Here is an 18,908-nt window from a genome sequence, read left to right as displayed (position 1 = left end):
GTATAAATAACCCTCCTCTCACTGAGCAGCAAGGCATACTTATTTAATGAGCACAACAGTTTGTTTTTAGGCCATGGGTGGGTGGATGGATGGATGGATGGGTGGAGGGGAGAGTAATCATTTTAGGGTTTATGCAACAGTCTCTTCTCCTGAATGGGATTTGTGAACATGTTGCGCAAGCCAGGACTTAGTGGCAGCTTATTCAGAGTACTTAGAGCATGATGATGATTTGATAGTCTGTGTGATTGATCATTTATCTATAGGTATGATCAAGGTAATGTTTTAAATTTGCTCGATCTCAGGACTGTTCAGACAAGATTTAGAGAAATGTATTCATGCCTTCACTTCCAGCAGGAAGGTCTTCACAGTCAGTCGTCTGGTCTTCCTTTAAACGTCACCAAATAACTTGAGATCACTTAAAGCGCTGCTGCCAGAGTTTACACTGGAGCCAAGAGAACTGAGCACATTCAATCTCTTCTTTAAGAAAGGAGTAAAGACCTGCTGCCAGTTTGTAAATCACATATCTCACATGTATTTCTGATCTTAATTGTGAAGCTGCTTTTAGCCCCAACTGTTGCTCTCACTGTACTTTGGTTTCCTTTATTGGTCTTTGTTGCTTTGCACTGTAGTTGTTTTATGCTATTTTATTTCATTTTATAACATTTCTATTTGATCCTATATTACTGATGCACTGAAAACCATAAAATATGAGTGATACAATGTGCCATATCTACGTATCTGTATGCTTGTTAGTCTTTTGTTTATACTTAAGTTGACATAGAACACAGCGATGCTTCATCAACATTTGATATAAAAATTAAACATTTGATGATTTTTTTTTCTGCCTCTGTATTTGTAAAGGCTGCGCGGTGATGCAGTGGTTAGCTCTGTCGCCTCACAGCTAGAAGGAACAGGATAAGCAGTATAAATAATGGATGATGTAATTGTGGTTTTGTCTCATTATTCAGATCATTTGGGGCGCTGGTGTAGCTCAGCTGGTAGAGCAGGCGCCCCATGTACAGAGGCTGCAGACCTCGACGCGCTGATCGCAGGCTCGACTCCCGATCTGCCTATCATTTGGTGCATGTCACCCGCCACATTTCCTGTCTATCTTCAGCTGTCCTGTCAGTTAAAGGGAAAAGCCCAATAATAATCTTAAAAAAAAAAAGTATTCAGCTTATTCAATGTCCATGCTTTTCTTTGCCTATGTAAAGCACTTTGAATTACCTCTTTATTAGAAATCTGCTGCAGCAGGAGGAATGAGGAATGGCCAAAAAGCCTTAACTGATAATTAATTTCATGATGTATACTTTCTTAAAATACCAAAAGCTGCAGAGACTCCCCTCCTCTCTTATCTAACAGATGCTGTTGTTTCTCTGTCTTTTCTCTTCTCTTAGTTTTGAGGTGGAGAATGGCCCGTCACTATGCTGCAGTCCCTCAGACCCGCAGGCGTCCCCGGGTTCAGGTCTGGTCCTTCATCCCAACCTGGCGGGTCACGGTCAGCGGAGGGAGTCCTTCCTGTACCGCTCCGACAGCGACTACGACCTGTCACCCAAGTCCTTGTCTAGAAACTCCTCCATTGTTGGAGAACTGTGAGTGGAGATACTGATTAAGAGAGACGGCAGTTGTATCATCTTCTCTATGTTTAACTGTGTGTGTGTTTGGTTGCTCATTAGTTTGTACCTCCCCTTTCAGACATGGAGAGGACCTGATTGTAACTCCGTACGCCCAGGTGAGAGCTGTGTTCTTTAGCTCCTTAAACTGCCTCTTTGTTGCTCAAGTCCTCCTTAATAATAGAAGTTTATCTCTGAAGGCTTTTTGTTGTAAGGCACCTCATGGATCCAGAAAGGCGCTCTGTCGTACGTTTATGTATGAGCTCTTCGCCCCCTGGTGGCCATAGTGGGCGTTGGGATGGCATTTTGGGCTATTTAAACTTTAGTTGAATTACTCCCGTCTAGTTTTGCTCTGTAATGATTGCAATTAGCACCAAATAATCATAACAATGATGATATCTCTCGTGTGCCGTTGTTCATAAGCTGCATTCTTTCAGAGTGCAGCCGTGTAACGCACAGAGAAATGATCTATGCATTTGTAACTTGTAGTAAAATGTTAAAGAGAATGTGCAGGTTTTTTTTTTATTACTTTATTGCAATGATTACAGATTAATCATTCCAGACAGCTGTTTCTTTAGAGTACACTGCAGTTTGTTATCAATTAAATAAGTAAATACAAAACAAACAAACAACAACAACAACAAAAAGAACTCAACCCAATAACAACAAAACAGCTATTAGAGAGAGAGCATTTGTGGCATGAATTGCCACGAACATTATTCCAAAGATGGAGGTGAGTGGGTTGGGCGCAGGGGACGCATCACATAGAACAGACAGGCAGTCAAATACCAAAGACCTGAAGTTGACACCAGAGGGGAAAGACCAAAACCATGTCCTGGAAATTAAGTGGATTTAAATGTAAAAGTAGACTCTCTATTTGGAGGTTTGGGTTAGGTAGGGAAGTGTTTGGAAGCAAAGCCGCGAGCTTGAAGGGAAATGTGATTCAAAAAATGTGATTTTGGGATGCTAAGTCTATCTTTAGTATATCTTTAGTGTACATTTTTATTGATTTTTTGTATTTAAAGTGTAACTGCACCCACAGGTCTGACCATAACTACACCCACTGCACAATTTTGAAAAATGCTCAAAGTGGGCAAGGGGCTGACAGGGGGGTGGGGGTGTCCGGCAGCTCAGTGACGTCCCCTCCCCTGGCCAGAGAAAAATGATACAGAGTCATAAGGCACATCTGCCACAGAGGGCTCTTTTGAGGGGGAGGACTTCTCCCCTCCAGAGTCCCCTGAAGAGCACCTTAGTGTGGTGGAGGACCGTGGGGGTCCCAAACTCTTTCACTTCGAGCCGTTGGCTCCAGCCCCACTAACGCCTGAAGCTCCTAGCATTAACATTCCTTTTAAAAAAAAAAAATTCACAATGTAATTTTATCCCAAACGGTCGACTCTACGTCCCCATCGGCTGGCGAGGTTCAGGGCTGATTTAAAACAGTAGATGGCGTGTTTGAGCCATTTCCAATTTTTATCATTTTGGTAAGACTTGTTAATATTCACACCAGCATTGATGTGTTTCATCACAGTGCAGCAATAAAATGTAACATGTTGAAGTGTGCAGTTACTCTTTAATCTCTAATTGTATATGTTAATTTTTATATATTGTTGTTAACAATGATTTTAGTTTAGGAGGGTGTGGTTGTTTCCATGTCACCTGTCACACGCAGTGTGTTAAAGGGACACATGTCCACAGGTTTTATTGTCCCCTCTAAAGTGATTCCAAAATAATTTTCTGGTGTCAGACGTTCATTTAACTCAAAGATATTCACTTAAGCTTTCTCATTCTCTTTCTATAATAGTAATAATACTGGACACTTAATATCACCAGTCTGAGAAAATCCAGGTTTATGAAAGTTCTCGTGGAGATTCTGTGCTGATCTGAGTCGGTGATGGGAGTGATAATCAGCATTCGGCATTAGTAGGCAGCTGCAGGGATCACATTCATCTTCACAACCTGATGAACTCTTTGTTGTTTCTGACAAAATAGCAATCAGTCAACGTAATCAGCAGCATTTGCACGCAAACTTTTAAAATAAATGTAAAAACTTTAAAATACAGACACCTCTTTTGTACTTCTGGAGTAGTACAAGTAATATTTTCACAACACCTTGAATATTTTATAAGTAAAATAATCACATTAACATCCTTCAGGCATAAAGAGACAAATAATCTTTGCATATTTCTGTACATCTAAGTTGTCATGCAAATATTTTTCTTATTTAATCCCCACCTTTGCCCATGTGGCTTTGTCTTCTCATACATTTGTCTTATGTTTCTTTAGGTTCTGGCGAGCCTTCGGACTGTCAGGAACAATTTCACCACCCTGACAAATGTGCAGTGTGTTTCCAACAAGTAAGTAGTATCATCGTACCTGTGAGAGGGAAAACATGCTGCAAAATGTATCTAAATATCCAGTGAAGTTTATTATGTTGAGTTCTTTTTTTGTCCTTAACGTGCACAGAAAAATCCATGAAAACAAAGTAGCTACATTTCAAGATGCCATCATGCCTCACTTGGGGGCGCCAGTGCACCAAAAACACGTCTAACTCTGGTGTCATCATGGACTATCAACAGCCCTGAGCTTTCACTGATGCCGCATGCTTGAAGCAGCTGCAGCATTGAAATCCTAAACTGCACACAGTGACATTTCATTTTATGTTTGGTCATCTCATTGGAGCGCATGAAGGCTCCCTCTGATCACCAAACTGGGTCACTGGCTGCGGTTGAATCAGGTTTGTTAGAGTTGGAAACAGAGTCAACACGACCTCAGAGAGAGGGGTCAGCGCGAGCCAGGACTGAGGCAGCAAATGTGGAAATGTCACATGTAGGAAATCTGACCTGATGGTGCACCTGTGTTGTGTTTGTGATGTTGCAACACTGTTTGCTGCTGAAACTAAATCATCTGTGCAAAAACATAGCAGACATTTTTTACACATCTGGGCTCCTGATTTTTTATAGTTACTGACCTGTTTCTCTTTTGTTGCAGGAGATCTCCTGCTGCCAATCAGCCCTCTGTCACCAAAGTCTGTCTGTCAGGTGAGTCCTTACATCAGACCTTCAGTTCATGAAGTGGGGATTGACTGACTGATTCTGCTAAATGTGGAAAACTGCAACATTCATGCAGTTAGAGCTGTTCTGAAACAGAAACCTGTACTGAAAAGATCTCTGATACTAATACTAGTGTTATACAAATCGACCAAAAATGATGTTCGATTATTCCTTCTAAAAAAAACACAAAGGTTCCAACTATCTGAATATCTAATTTTGCACAATATATCAACAAGAGAGGATACTAATACAACGGAAACAAACTTGCGTGCAAAGATATGTTTAGAAAACACGCCTCTCAATAGATCAACACAGGCCTCTTATGCCTCGCAAAATAAATGAAATAATGAGGTCAGGGTAGAATGGACATTCAGCGCTCTGAGCAAGCTGTGCTGTGACAGGTATATTGAATTAAAGGTACAATAAGTAGGATTTTTCCTTCATTTTGTCAACAACGCATTCAAACTGGGCTCTTCGTCACCAGAAGCTCACTCTCACTCTCTCATGCGAGAACACGCCCACCCCGACGGGCTAACACCGACAGCATCAGTTACCTTTGCGCTAGCATGCTAACTTAGCTTGTCCTACCCGGTTTGAGGCACCTACCTGTTCAACAGAAAGAAGGCCAACTCTGCATCGCTCTCTCGCCATGGTCTGAATGGGGCCCAGGTGCTTATTTGAACCACTCCCACACTCACCTATACGCTGTGATTGGCTCAGGGAACCACAACAGCGCCCCTCCTGAAAACATCCCGTACAAAGCAAAACAACAGAATAGTTGCAGAGGAAAGGGTCTCACAAGGGTCGGCACACACACTCACCAACACACATGTATAGAGGCCCAGAAGTGATGATTTATATTATATTTGGGTTAGGGTTATATTTTATTTTTCTAGGAAATGCTATTTATTATACCTTTAAACATGAACATGTCTTTAAAAAAATCAACGCCAACATAACTATACCTGTCTGTTATGCCGGGGGTGAGAATCTCTCCCTCCCCGAGCACAACAGACTTTAAATTCTGTGGCATCATTACCACACGCCACACGGTTGTTGTATTAGCTTGTTTCAGCTACACTAAAGTTAATTATTAACTACAAAGTGACGTTGTGTTCACGCTTAGATTAAATATAATGTTAACACGTGTAAATGAAGCTCTTACTTTCCATAAAAATGTAAATAGCCTGTAGTCTAATAGTTATAAGGCCATCCATCTCATAAACGTGTGTGTTTAGCTCCCACACTCTCCCGTCAATCTCTTGGAAGCGGCTGCTTTGAGGACCACGTTACGATTTCCTCTGACTGTTGTAAGACGATGTTTTTGGGCTCGCCGTTTTGGGACATTACACTCTGTGGCACCGCGTTTCTTGGCTGCTTGCCAGTTGTTCAATGACTCTGCTGTATTGATAACCATTATCTTAAACTTGACAACATTACTCCGCCTCAGTTGTTGGTTAACTTGACCTACTTTAAGCCATCTGTTTCGGATGATCACCGTGTCTCTCCATCTTTCATCCCCCTGGTACTGTAGATGTGAGTGACAGCCGGCCTCAGTCATGAAAGTTACACTCGTTTTACAGATAAGTGGCGCCGTTTCCTGTGGTGAACATATATTGGCCTTTCAAAGTCTAGACCCCGAATAAAAGACATCCCCACTTTTTCAGAAGTCTGTCTAGGACAGAAACCTGTCTTAACTTTGAACCAATATGGTAATGCATGGTACCAGAAATCTGGTGGTGTGCAAGTACCAAAATGTAACTAATCACATTAAAATTTTATGGTGTTAAATAACAACAAAAGTTATCCCAGGACACTTTGCATATAGAGCAGGTCTAGACTTTAGTTTTTGTGATAGTATTTAAAGAAACCCAACATTACTTCACACTTTACATCACAACTCATCCACCAATCAGCGAGCACTTGGCAGAAGTAGCAAAGAAAAACTTCCTCTTAACAAGCAGAAACATTGAGCAGAACCCGACTCATTGGTTAAAAGCCGTCTACCCCGACTGGCTGGGTGGAGAAAGTGATCGAAGAATACGTGTCTACGTATAAGGGCTGCCACTAGCACCTTCTGTTCTAAAAGAAGAATACATTTTAGGTAAATAATAGTCACATGACTACAGCAAACAACAGCAGTGCGGTGCTAATGGAGAGTGTAATGTTAATCAAAGCTAGCAAAATATCACAATCCATGTTTAATAAAATATCCATACAGCTCCGGAAAAAAATAAGAGACCACTCGAAATGTTCCTTAAATTAGAGCTGTCATGGTAACCACATTACCGCAATACCACGCTTATGTGACACCAACCTGGGGGTGGACCGACACCACCTTTATTTTTTTTTGATATCATAGACTTAGTGATGCTGATTGGTACGTGTCCTGCGTCTCTGATGCATTCAAATCTCTGGGGACGCAGTAAACCCATTATCCATGCGACCCAGGGAAGCACCTCATCTTTCCCATACAGAACCAAACATTGCGAACAACAAACTTGTTATAAAAATCACAGTAGTCAGCAAAAACCCCTGGCTGTCAGAGCACCACTGTCTCAACCCTCTGCTCATCTAATCAGCGCAGACGAGCCCGTGTGAAGTCACATGCTAGTGTAGCCGCTACAACAACAACCAGCCCGTCACCACGGATTTCATTTCAATAAGGATACAAACTTTGTAGTGGTTAATAAACTTCCACAGCTTATGCTGTGTTCACTCAAAAATTCTGTTCACTCATATCGATGATGTTTTAGTCTGAGGGACGTGCTGTTGTAAAATAAACAAAACATACTCCAGCAGCGGGCTGAAAAATGTGACGGCCCTACCTTCAGTCAGCATCTCTCTCTTTACGTCATGGCCAACCCGATTAGATCTGAACCCACTGAAAACCTCCTGAATGTGATCAAGAGGAAGATGGGTGGTCACAAGCCATCGATCAAAGCCGAGTTGCTTGAGTTTTTTTGTGTGGAGAGCATGAGCCAAGATGCACGAAAGCTGTAATTTAATCAGGTTATTCCATCAAATATTGATTTGTCAACTCTCCTGAGTTAAAACATTCTGTTGTTTAAACATGAACTTGTTTTCTTTGATCTATTCGACCTCTGAAAAAACATATTTTTTTGCATCTTTTGGTTTTCTTAACCAGTCAGGGTTTTTTTTGCAAATAAAAGACTAACTGAGAATATTTTATTTGGAATTAGTGAGAAGTGTTGTTTACAATAAAAGGTCTCCAGAGCTGTATTTTTGATCACTCTGGTGTCGGTATCAACACTCAATGACGCCTCAATCATGCCTAAAAGCCAACAATGGATATTAGCTTGCATGTGATGAGAATCTACACATTTGCTAACAGCATTTTGAAGGAAGTTTAATAAACAGTGATTAGCAGCGAGTGTCTCATACCTGTGCAGTGAATAAAAAAGAATGTGCCTTTGCAACATAGTCTACATATTATATTCAGTCTGCTGCATGCAAACGCTTAATACGTTTAGATAGACTTTAGGTAGAGCTGTAATTCATTAAAGAAATGTCTCTATCAGCACAGGAACAGATGTTAACACTCGAGCACAAACTGGTATCTCTGAGCGTTTTCACACGTGCAAGCAGGAGCTGTAATCTCCTGAGTTATTGATACAGGAAACCGCGACTTGATAACAACACCAAAATTCCCCTACAGTGAAGTTAAGCCGGACAAGAGGAACAAAAACGTGTGAGAACCACAGAAGGAGATTCAATGCTTCAGAGTCGCATGAAGGAAGAAGTGAAGGAGGGAGGGGAGGGGTGAAAGACAGGGAGGAGGGAGGTGGGGATATTAGTTCCTGCTGCACTGGTTCTTCAAGCCCCGATTGACGTCAGCACGGCCCGCACACAGCAGCTCTCCACTTCCTATCAGCACAGATGGGCTGCGAGGAACGTCCCGCAGCAGGAAAAAATACAAGACAACCGCTCGCCTCTTATTGTCCTTCCTCCTCCTCCTCCTCACTTCTCACAGACCTTGACCTTCTTGAGCAAACTGTGACGAGTGAAACCGTCCTGATGATGGCTGCTGTCATTAAAGAAAGAGAAAACAAATATAATATACGCTGATTAAATTAGTTGGAAACCACTGACACACATATCATGCCACGCATGTTTTTAATGAGGCTTCTTACTCGACTCCCACGTCATTACTGCTTCCTGACCAAATAAGGAGCTTAAAGTACACCTGCGGCTGCATAATGGTAATTGTTTGAGTGGTTCAGAAGGAGAGTGAAACAATTCACAATATCGTACAGAAAGATGCCCTCATATCCGCCCGGCTGCTGCTCGTTTTTGTCAACTCTTTGACCGGAAAAGGAGAACAGATTTTTCCTGTTTTGCGTCTGTGAGGAAATATCCTTGTTTCTGAAAAAAATATCCAGTACCTGCGCGAGCTCAGCGCAGACATCTGCTCTATGAAGCTTTAAATACATAAGGATTTGAGACGGCTGCAGTGAAATAGAGCAAAACTTCTAAGAGAGATTAGTGTGAATTCCTGTAGGAAGATGGTGAGGTTAGACGCAGACACTGAGTGGGTTCAAGAGCGAGTGAGAGATTGTTGCAGGGAGTGAGATAGGAAAGAACAAAAACACAGCAAAGGTCAGAGACAGACGTCAGCGTTTTTCAGCCTTTCAATCAGATGCGATACGGGAGAAGCAGAAAAAAAAAAAGGTCAGATTGGATAAAATAAACACGGCGCAGAAACGTGAGCGCAGTCAGTGGGTGAAAGTGCACAAGAAGCAGAAAACTGGGGGTATATTAAAGATCAGCTCAGCCTCACATGCGTCACTGCAGGCTGTTTACACTGTTAACCATCTTACTCCGGTAACGTGACGGGATTGAAGTGTTCCCCGTGTGAGGTTCAAGTGTACGCTTCACAAACCATCGCGGCCCCATCACATGCTGTCCCATGAGCCCCTACGGCCAACAAAGGGCTCACTCTTCCCTGCCTCGCTCAGATTAAAGGCTTTGTTCTATATTACGCATGATAAACGCTGTTTCTGAGGGAAATTCTTCATGATGACGTCCGCGGCCGTCAAGGACTGCTGATTAATCTGTAACGTTCATCACTCGCTTCAGCTGAATATGTCGCAGATGGTCGGGACTCTGGGGACCATGTTACTCATTTTACCATGACGGGGATGTAAAACATTATGTTCAAGGAGTCTGTGTTCCCTTTGACAAATTAATGTTTACACAGTGCCTTTAGGAATTATTGTTTAGGTCAGCGCTGACCAAAGTAGGCCACCTTTGGTTTGACCCACCATATGAGAAAACTAAACAAAGTTACTGACGCAAGTAAGGTCCACATTCTCCCTGATTTCTATGTGTGCATTTTTAATGGCACTACATATTGGACTACCTTATTGTGTGATGGATTTCTCTGTATCAAATCTCTTTATCACTCACTTACAGACTTAGAATTGTAATACAAACAAAAGTGCACCATGTAAATGTCAAAAAGTTTCATCTATACAGTTTACATTCTTTATGTATCTCATGAGCGCCGCAAAAAAAGGAGAAATCTCTTTTATTAGGGCCTGTGTCCACTAAATTAGTTTTTTGCACTGGCAGCATCCACAACCTCAATTTCGAAACGCTTCTCACCGGCGCCTACTGTTGCTAGGTTACAAAGTCGTCTGGGGGCATTTCCGCTTGCCTTGGTAATGACCGTTAAAGATATAATCTCCAAGATTTTCATGTAAATAAATGTCTGTTAAGTCACTGTCTATCGCCAAATGAGGTAACACAACGGTGATTGAGCCTATGGCCCACTGATGAAAGCCTTTGCATTTGCAGTATACAGTATTATTATGGATTGGGTGTCTGTGGCGATTTTCCCGGAAAACCCAAGCGGCGCCCAGTTAGTGACGTGTTTTCCATCACCCAGCAGTGGTTGGTCTGTCAGAGAGGGTAGGCGGAGCTAAGCGGCTGCTTTTCCGCTCTCTGCAAGTGTAGCGAGTAAACAGTAATCTACTATGGCTGAACAAACAAAGAAAAGATGGATGACTACAGATACAGCTTCAACAAGAAGTGAAAATCCAAAGGAAAAGAAACAAACTCGACGCTCAGATGAAGCAAACAGTCTAAAAAGGAAAGCGACCGTCAGCCAGGAAAATCAAGAGTTGGAGATTGGAGATTATACCTTTAAGTTTGTTTTAAATTGCTCTGTATGCTTAATATTTGCTTTTATTCACTGAAATCTTAAAAAAAAAACAAAAAAAACATGTAATGGAATCATGTCCTGGCATTAGCAGCAGCTCTACACCAAAAGTGAAACAATTTTTAACTGAGAGCATAGTGACAACAAACAGCTGATTCTGAGGATGTTTTTGTGCTGAAACGCTGAACTGCATTAGTTTTTATAGAAAACAGGTGCTGCCAAAAAAGGCTGTTAGTGGACACAGGACTTAAATGCATCTTTACTTTCTTCCAACAACTTGAATTGGAAGATCAATTCAGTTTTATGTTTCAATAAGAATTTAAGATGAGAGCAAGCAGCTGCTTAGCTTAGCTTAGCTTAGCTTATCTTAGCTTATCTTATCTTAGCTTAGCTTAGCTTAGCTTAGCTTATTTTAGCTTAGCTTAGAGGCTGCAAACGGGAGAAATGCCTAGCCTGGCTTTGTACAAAGGAAAAGAATAAACCTAAAAGCACCTTGGAGGTTCAAAGGTCACTAATCTACATGTTTAATGTTGTTTGTTTAATCTGTACAAAAACAAAAGTGTTAAAATCACATGGAGCGAAGTCTTGAAGACTCTGGAGTCTTTACATCTCCACAGTGAAGTAATAGTACACCCGCACAGGAAGTAGTCCAGCACAAAATCTCCAATAAACCACAAATTGTTATTTTTATCTTTGTTTTTTTTGTCAGGATTAAACTTTAAAGATTCCCTCGAGATGCATGCAGGCATATTTGTTATCTTTAGACAGAGCCATGCAGCACTTTCCCCCTATTTGTATTCTTTATGCTAAGCTAAGCTAAATGGCTTCTGACTGTAGACTTATAATTACATTTATTAGAATATCAGTCTTCTGCTCTTACTGTAGATCGTTGTCAAATCTCAGGATTCATAGGATGTGCTTTTTATGATCTTCAGTTGATTATTTGTTATTCAGTAAGTCTTCAAGAGTTGCATTGATTTCAGTCAGATTTATGTGGAACAAAGAGAGGTTGCTGTTCCGATCATTCTGACTCAGAATACATCTTTACTGCACAATGCAAAATTAAACTGAAGGATGTATTCATGTCTGTCCATTGCAATGCCCTTTCAAGTCTTGTCCATTGTTGGAGACTTCTCTGACGCAGACTTTGCAGCAAATGGTTGAATCATCATCATTATTATGATGTTTTTCATACGCGTAAATTTAAAGTGTTTCTGTTTATTTCTTTTTGCGGGCTTCGTGTCAGCTGGTTAGTCGACCTGTTTCCAAGAATGCAGTTCAAGCTGTGTAAAATGAATAGCAGAAAACATACACATTCTGTGCCTTGGAAGTAAACATGTGACCTTGTGCGTAGTCGGTCCAGGGTGTGGGGCCCTGCAGACAAGCCTTGCTCATTCATCCTTTGTCTCTTTTTGTAAACATGTCCTTTAAAGGGAATTAATCACGGAGTGATCTGAAACAGGTTATTATGACACAATATAGAAGGAGGATAGTGTCTGTTAATCACCGGTAAGCTTGCAAAATAACACTTAATCATTTTCAAATCAGTGCAGGAGTGTTGAAATCGTGTGTGTGTGCATTTAAGCGCACCATAGAGTGTGGAAGCCTTAAGGACAAAGCAAATACAGTGTAATCGGGTATTAAGACGGACACAAACTGACAGCCTTAACAAATCAGTAATTTTTCGGTCAGTCCGCTCCGCTCCTCTCTGCAGCCGCCACTCGGCTCCACATTGAGAGTCCATGCCGGGTTTTCCAGGCCGGCAGCCAGAGGAGAGGATCCGGAGGGCTGGAAGCGTGCAGCCTGGTTAAGTATTTGAATTATGTCATTGACGTCAGCACAGTCATAAACCTCGCTGCGGCCCATCCCTCAGGCAGCCCCGTGCCAACACAGCTCCATGGTGCATTGTGAGAGAGCTGTCAAACAGGCCCTGATGAGCCGTGTGTGTGTCTGTGTGTGTGTGTGATTGTTTGTATAACTCTCAAAGCCTTTTGTTTTGATATGTGAGGAGATTATGCTGCAGTTGTAAACTATGAAGAGACATAATCAGGTTTGAAGGCTGTTTGTGAAAGAAGACAAAAGCTGATAATGTGGTTTCGGGGTTGGACTTACTGCAAATGTCCTCCACACCACAAGTTCTTCCCCTGAAACATCACACCACACTCGTTATGTTATATCACAAGCCGTCAGACAGCAGGCACCTATTTAGTTAAAGTATCAGAATAACACACCTCTTCTTATTTTTATTGTTCTGACTAAAGAGGAACAAGACAGAAGAGCGTTTGTTTGTGACCGTGGGACATTTTTTATCTTCATCTGATGCATCTTTAAGATTAGATGAGACTCCTGATGCTTCTGGAGGGGTGACATCAGGTCCTGCAGCAGGACAAAGCAAACAAAATGTTCACAAACAAATGCACTATAAAAAAAGAATCGGCTATAATGAACTGCAAAAAAAGTTAATAAATATAAAACAATCAAAACCTCTTCAAAGTAGAGGAATACTTTGCACATCTGTGTTATAGGACAGCTGCACAGGAGAGGAAAAATACATTAAAAATGCAAGTGAATTAAACAAGACTGCCTCGACAAGGTCAAACACCAAAATGTTGCAAATAAATGTATTTTCTGCTGAGACGGTGTGCAGGAGTTTAAATTCAACTTATAATTCATTGTCAGTTTAACCAGAAGTGTAAATGTTGTGATGACTTAATATTTTGAAGGGATGCACGATATTATCGGCATGTTACCGGTATCTGCAGATTATGGCTTCATAATGACATATCGGCATCAGCAGATATGTCATTTTTCGGCCAATATTTTCCGCCGATAAATCAGCGCTTTAATTCTGCCTAAATGCTCGATGATGCACTAAAAACGCTTTACGTAATGCTACGACATTAACTCGGCACAAGTGTGTGCGCGCACTGCCTGCACAAAGTTATCAAGAAGAAACAAATAAAGACTAAAAAGACTCAGAAACTCGAGCCAATGAACAGAAGTTAAACAAATTTTCACAACTCTTAACTCATCACTAATTTAGAGAGTAACATAAACATCACTGCAAAATAAACGTACATATTCATGAACGCTAACACGTTAAAAACTGATGTCACTGATGTCTCCGTAGTAAGTGCAGTAAACAAGTCCGGGCATGTCTCCCTCACTGGCATGTTTCGGGGGGATGCTGCATTCAGGTGCGCTCAGAAACGTGAGTGATCAGACATGTGACCTTTTGTACAAGGCGTGAAGAAGGGTGCAAGTTGTCTGTGGTATGGCAGTTATTGGCCACTACAATAAGACTTGGCATGATATCAATTCCACTACAGGGGAGACTTGATGTTCTCTGCAATTAGGTGGGAAAAAAACATGCGCATAATATATCGGATATTGGCAAAAAATCCAATATCATGCATCCCTACTATTTTGTGTTTGTCATCTAAAGTAATGCAAAGCTTTTCAACTTACACAAATGACTCAATTGAAATAAAAAATGTGAGTCAAAAGAATATACCTTATATACTTTAATTTGGTTCAACTTTATTTAACTAAATTGACATTACATGAAGTGGCTACACGGTGCAGAGGTCAGCGCTGTCGCCTCACATTAAGAAGGTCCCTGGTTCACGTTCCGGTTTGGCCTTAAATTGAATTGAAAAGCTGTGTTGATGAAACATCGACTGTAAAATCTGGAATATAAGACGCCGTCTGTTTTTGGTGGTATAACAGAGGGAAAAAAGATTGTCTATAGCTAATTATAATTAAAAAAAAGGAAATTCAAGTTATTTCAAGACGGGGCGCTGGCCCACATACAGAGGCTACAGTCCTCGATGCGGCGGCCCCGTGTAATCCCACCCCCGGCCCTATACTTAGGGCCGGCGGGAGACTTTATTTAGATTAAGCAGGAAGCGCAATAAGGAGCCTGTGAGTGACTTTATCGAATCAAATAACTTCCTGGGAAAGCTACAAATAAAGTAAAAAAAACACAACAACAACGGCCAGGGAAACACTTCAAAATAAAAGCATTGTGTACAAGGGGAGTCAGACTTCCAGATCAGGCTTTTACTTTGAAAAAGCATACCGGAAGTGTTGACCTACTTTCTCCATGCCTGTGACTTTTACTACACGGAGAAATGTCGGAGATCAATAGTACTCATCACAATTAATTTTCACTGTGTATTTAGGCCGACAACTGCGTGCACGGCTCGCAGTAAAAATAGGCGAGCCTTCTATTCTCTACATCTTTGGCGCGTGTCACACCAGCAGTGTGAGGTCTCTCATCTGTTTTCATGCATTTAGAATGAAAATGAACACGTCCCGCAGCCGTCACACACACACCACACCACGCACACGCCATGCACACGCAACGCTTCCAGTGTCACCCACAAAAGCGCACCTGATGCGGTCAGCCACATACTAGGTTTTGACCTAGTCTTGTTTAATTTACTTACTGACTCAGAATTGCTTAAATTCTCAACATTTGATATAACAAATTGGACACGTTATATATTTTTTTCTGCCTCTGTATTAGTTCAAATATATTAGGAAGTGTTATTAACCTTGTATATGTTGTTTAATGTTAAGAAATAAAACCATAAAATGATTTATGAGGGAAAAACCTTCACGTTTCACACAAGCTTTCTAAATTTAAAGCAGCACACAATATGCAAATGAGATAAAAAAACAGAAAAGTTTGTTTGATTTATTTAAAGAGAAAATAGTCACTTGTTTAGTAAAGAAGTTCAAGTTTATTTTCCTACCAGGTGTGTGTTCACCTGTATAGATTTATCTTCTGTGCTGCTCTCTGATTGGGCAAACATTTACTCCTTCTCTGTTTCCTCATGTCAACCCTTTTTTTCCCCTCTTTCATCTTGCGAGTAAATTGACGTACATCGGGGTGATTTAAGGGTGAATCATTGTCTGTCTCAGCTCCACGTGGAACGAAGTGAAACACAAACACACACGCACACACACGCACACGCACACACACTGGGTTTGTGCACGTATCAGTGTCAGAGTGTGTTTCCTCCTTCATGATATTCTGAGGTCAAGATGAGGAATGTGTGTTTGCGTACATGCAGATTGCTCAGGGCTGTTTACACTTCGGCTGACGGATGACTCAAGTCTTCTTCATTGACCCCTCCGTTTAAACTGGCCCCATTATTCCCTGACAAGTCAAATTAGTCTGAATAAACACGACATTAGTCACTGTGTTAAGTCAACCTCACAAGAAAATTCAAATACTACATGAAAACCTCAAATGTACGTCACAGATGCTTACACAGAAACTCTTCATGTCAAGTATTTAAGAATAAAATTCCAGGTTAAAATGTTACATACACAACATTGAATGCATCACTACAGATAATGCTATGAGTTTAATGACAATGTTCTTAACCTGCTAAAACTGCTAAAATGCTTCTTAAAGTTAAAGCAACAATTATAATATTAAAAACAGAAAATGTACATAATTTAACACAGACTGACGGGTACTTTTACTTTCGATACTTTATTACATTTCTCTTCAGCCACATTAGTCAATGTGTTGAAGTCAACCTCCACAAGAAAACTGAAATACATGAAAACCTCAACTGTGCGTCGAGCTCGTGAAGTAGTTTACATAGAAAGTCTTGCTATTGCAGTAGCAATCTTGAAGATTTTCATGTAAATAAATGTCTATAAAGTCATTATCTATCACAGAATGGTGACTGAGCCTATGGCCCACTGATGAAAGCCTTTGCATTTGCAGTAGCTCGGAGATTTATGGACTGGGTTCGCGGCGTCAAAAAACACAAGCGACGCCCAGTTAGTGACGCGTTTCCAATCACCCAGCAGTGGTTGGTCTGCCAGAGAGGGTAGGCGGAGCTAAGCGGCTTTCCGGTCTCTGCAAGTGTTGCGAGTAAACAGCAATCTACTATGGCTGAACAAACAAAGAAAAGATGGATGACTACAGATACAACTTCAACAAGAAGTGAAAATCCAAAGAAAAAGAAACAAACTCGACGCTCAGATGAAGGCAAACAGTCTGAAAAGGAAAGCAAGAAAAATCAAGAGCTAGAACCATGACAAAGGGAGCCAGTCATAGACGTCTGGTTAAATTGGGACTCCTGCATTTGCCATTTATCGGCATTGGGTGCCGCTCAAGAGCATGAAACTGTAATATTCAAGATTGTATCTTTAAGATCATAGACTGTGTAAATAATGGACGCAAAGCAAACCTGCGTTTAGCATGCTAGCACAACGGTAACTGTGATGGTGTCGGAGTTACCTCAGCGGGGTGTGCGTGTTCTCACACGACAGAGTGAGCTTCTGGTGACGAAGAGCCCAGGAGGAGGGGCCCAGCTTGAATGTGTTGTTGAAAAAATCCACTTATTTTGATATGGGGCCTAATGAGTATTGACTCTCTTCTGGAGCCAGCCTCAAGTGGACACTCAAGGAACTGCAGGTTTCGGCTTCTTTTTTTCTCAGCCTGGAGGTTGCCGCTTGGTTGAGACTTTACATAAAGAACATTAAATAAAATACATTGTTGGACATAACTTCAAATACCTGCACCTTCATGACCAGGTATAACATGTTTATGTTTTTCATATGATACCTTTTTAAATGCATGGCTTTTAATTGTAATCTATTAAAGGATCTAGATTTGTTTTCCACCACTGGCTTATCAGTTGGTGGTGTAAACAGGTGAGGAAGTCCAGCTCTGCACAATAATCTTCACTCAGACAGAGAGGGAAACAGATTTTTTTGGGGGGTACAGAGAGCACAGAGAGGGGCAGTGTGAGGTGGATGTGAGCGGAAGGTGTCTCAGGCGGGAATGGAGGTGGGGAGGGTGGTGTTTGAGTCCAGCCCCGGTCGTTGGTGCAGCCGATGGCTCTCACAGAGGCCGGTTTGTGGCCCTATAGGGGAGAGAGTTGGAGAGGAAAGGGGGAGAGAGGGGAGGCAGATGGGGTCTGTCTGCACACTGAGCTCTGTTGTCCTCTCTGCAGCCTCCAGCATATGGCCAAAGCATTAAGACTCAGCAGGAAAAAAAAGGCTTCCAGTGAGACGACAGGCTGGAAAAGTACCTCGCACTCTGTCTGGGAGCAGGTTTTTCAGACAGCATGTGCGTCACGCCACCTTTGACTGGTGACATTGTGAAATGTGTCGGCCCATTTAGCCCTGTATTTATGATCAACCAAAATCATGATGGACTCTGGAGTTTCATCTACTTCCACTGTGTGTGTTTGTGCATAACTTTGTTTTAATTACAACCCGGTTATAGCTTTATCCACGTTAGAGAAGTGAGGCCAGGGGTCCAGCTGTTGTCATTTTAAGAAAAACAACAGATTAAAATGTGAATGTCTGCTTCACTGATCTTTCTGAAGCCAAAACCAGAAATCCTTTGTTCTACATCTGAGGGTTTTTTACTACCATCAGATTCTGGACGGTGTAATAAATCAGCCGCCAGCTTCAAACTGACCTGAATCGCGGTCATGGAGGCGGTGTGGACGAGCCAAGCCTTTGATGTTTCCTGAAATGCCGAGTGCCTCTTTATGTCCTCATTGGAGGGGCCAGGGGCAGGATGTGGTTGCACCTTCTTGGCAGCGTCTCCTGCTCCTATGGCTCAAGACGGCCGCACGTTGGTGTATACCCAGTTTCAACAGCTCAACGCCTTGTGCATGAGCTGCTTTGATGCTTTACTTCTCTGCTCCGTGTCACTGACTTTTACATGACTTGGACGCCGGTGGTTCCTGTGAATAGTTTGGACCAGGAAGCTTGGCTTTCAGCGGTATATTGTCGCCAAGGGTTTCTTAAGTTCTCCAACCTGGAGCTCAAGTGAAGGAAAATGTGTCTGACCTGAGGAATGAGGCTAGTGCTCGCAGTCGAGCTCTTGTAACCGGAGGAGCAAGTGGCCTGATTTCTTAAACCCCCTAGCTTAAAGAGTTGATACTTGAGTCTCCTTCTTGATTCAGAGGAGCAGCCATCGTCATGTTTCTTTTGTACGTTCAATGGTTAAAGGTTTCCTCGACTGCGTACATACCGTCTCAGAGTTCATTGAAGTTCTTTGTTAAACACCGGTGG

General features: G+C 41.8%; 1 protein-coding gene across 1 annotated transcript in view; it reads left to right on the top strand.

The window, feature by feature from the left end:
* Positions 1–18,908, top strand: part of LOC138611191 (3',5'-cyclic-AMP phosphodiesterase 4B-like) — a 49,419-nt gene that overhangs the window by 15,311 nt on the left and 15,200 nt on the right. Inside the window, exons 3-6 of the mRNA XM_069684165.1 lie at positions 1,398–1,592; positions 1,696–1,732; positions 3,897–3,967; positions 4,602–4,651. Coding sequence (XP_069540266.1) covers positions 1,398–1,592; positions 1,696–1,732; positions 3,897–3,967; positions 4,602–4,651 — 353 coding nt within the window. The remainder of the gene's footprint in view (positions 1–1,397; positions 1,593–1,695; positions 1,733–3,896; positions 3,968–4,601; positions 4,652–18,908) is intronic.

Source organism: Semicossyphus pulcher, unplaced genomic scaffold (genome assembly GCF_022749685.1).
Source record: "Semicossyphus pulcher isolate SPU_LCO1_2020_fin unplaced genomic scaffold, fSemPul1.0.p SCAF_7, whole genome shotgun sequence".
Taxonomy (NCBI): domain Eukaryota; kingdom Metazoa; phylum Chordata; class Actinopteri; order Labriformes; family Labridae; genus Semicossyphus; species Semicossyphus pulcher.
The sequence above is the reverse complement of the archived record's forward strand: the minus strand, read 5'-3'. Positions and strand labels throughout refer to the sequence as shown.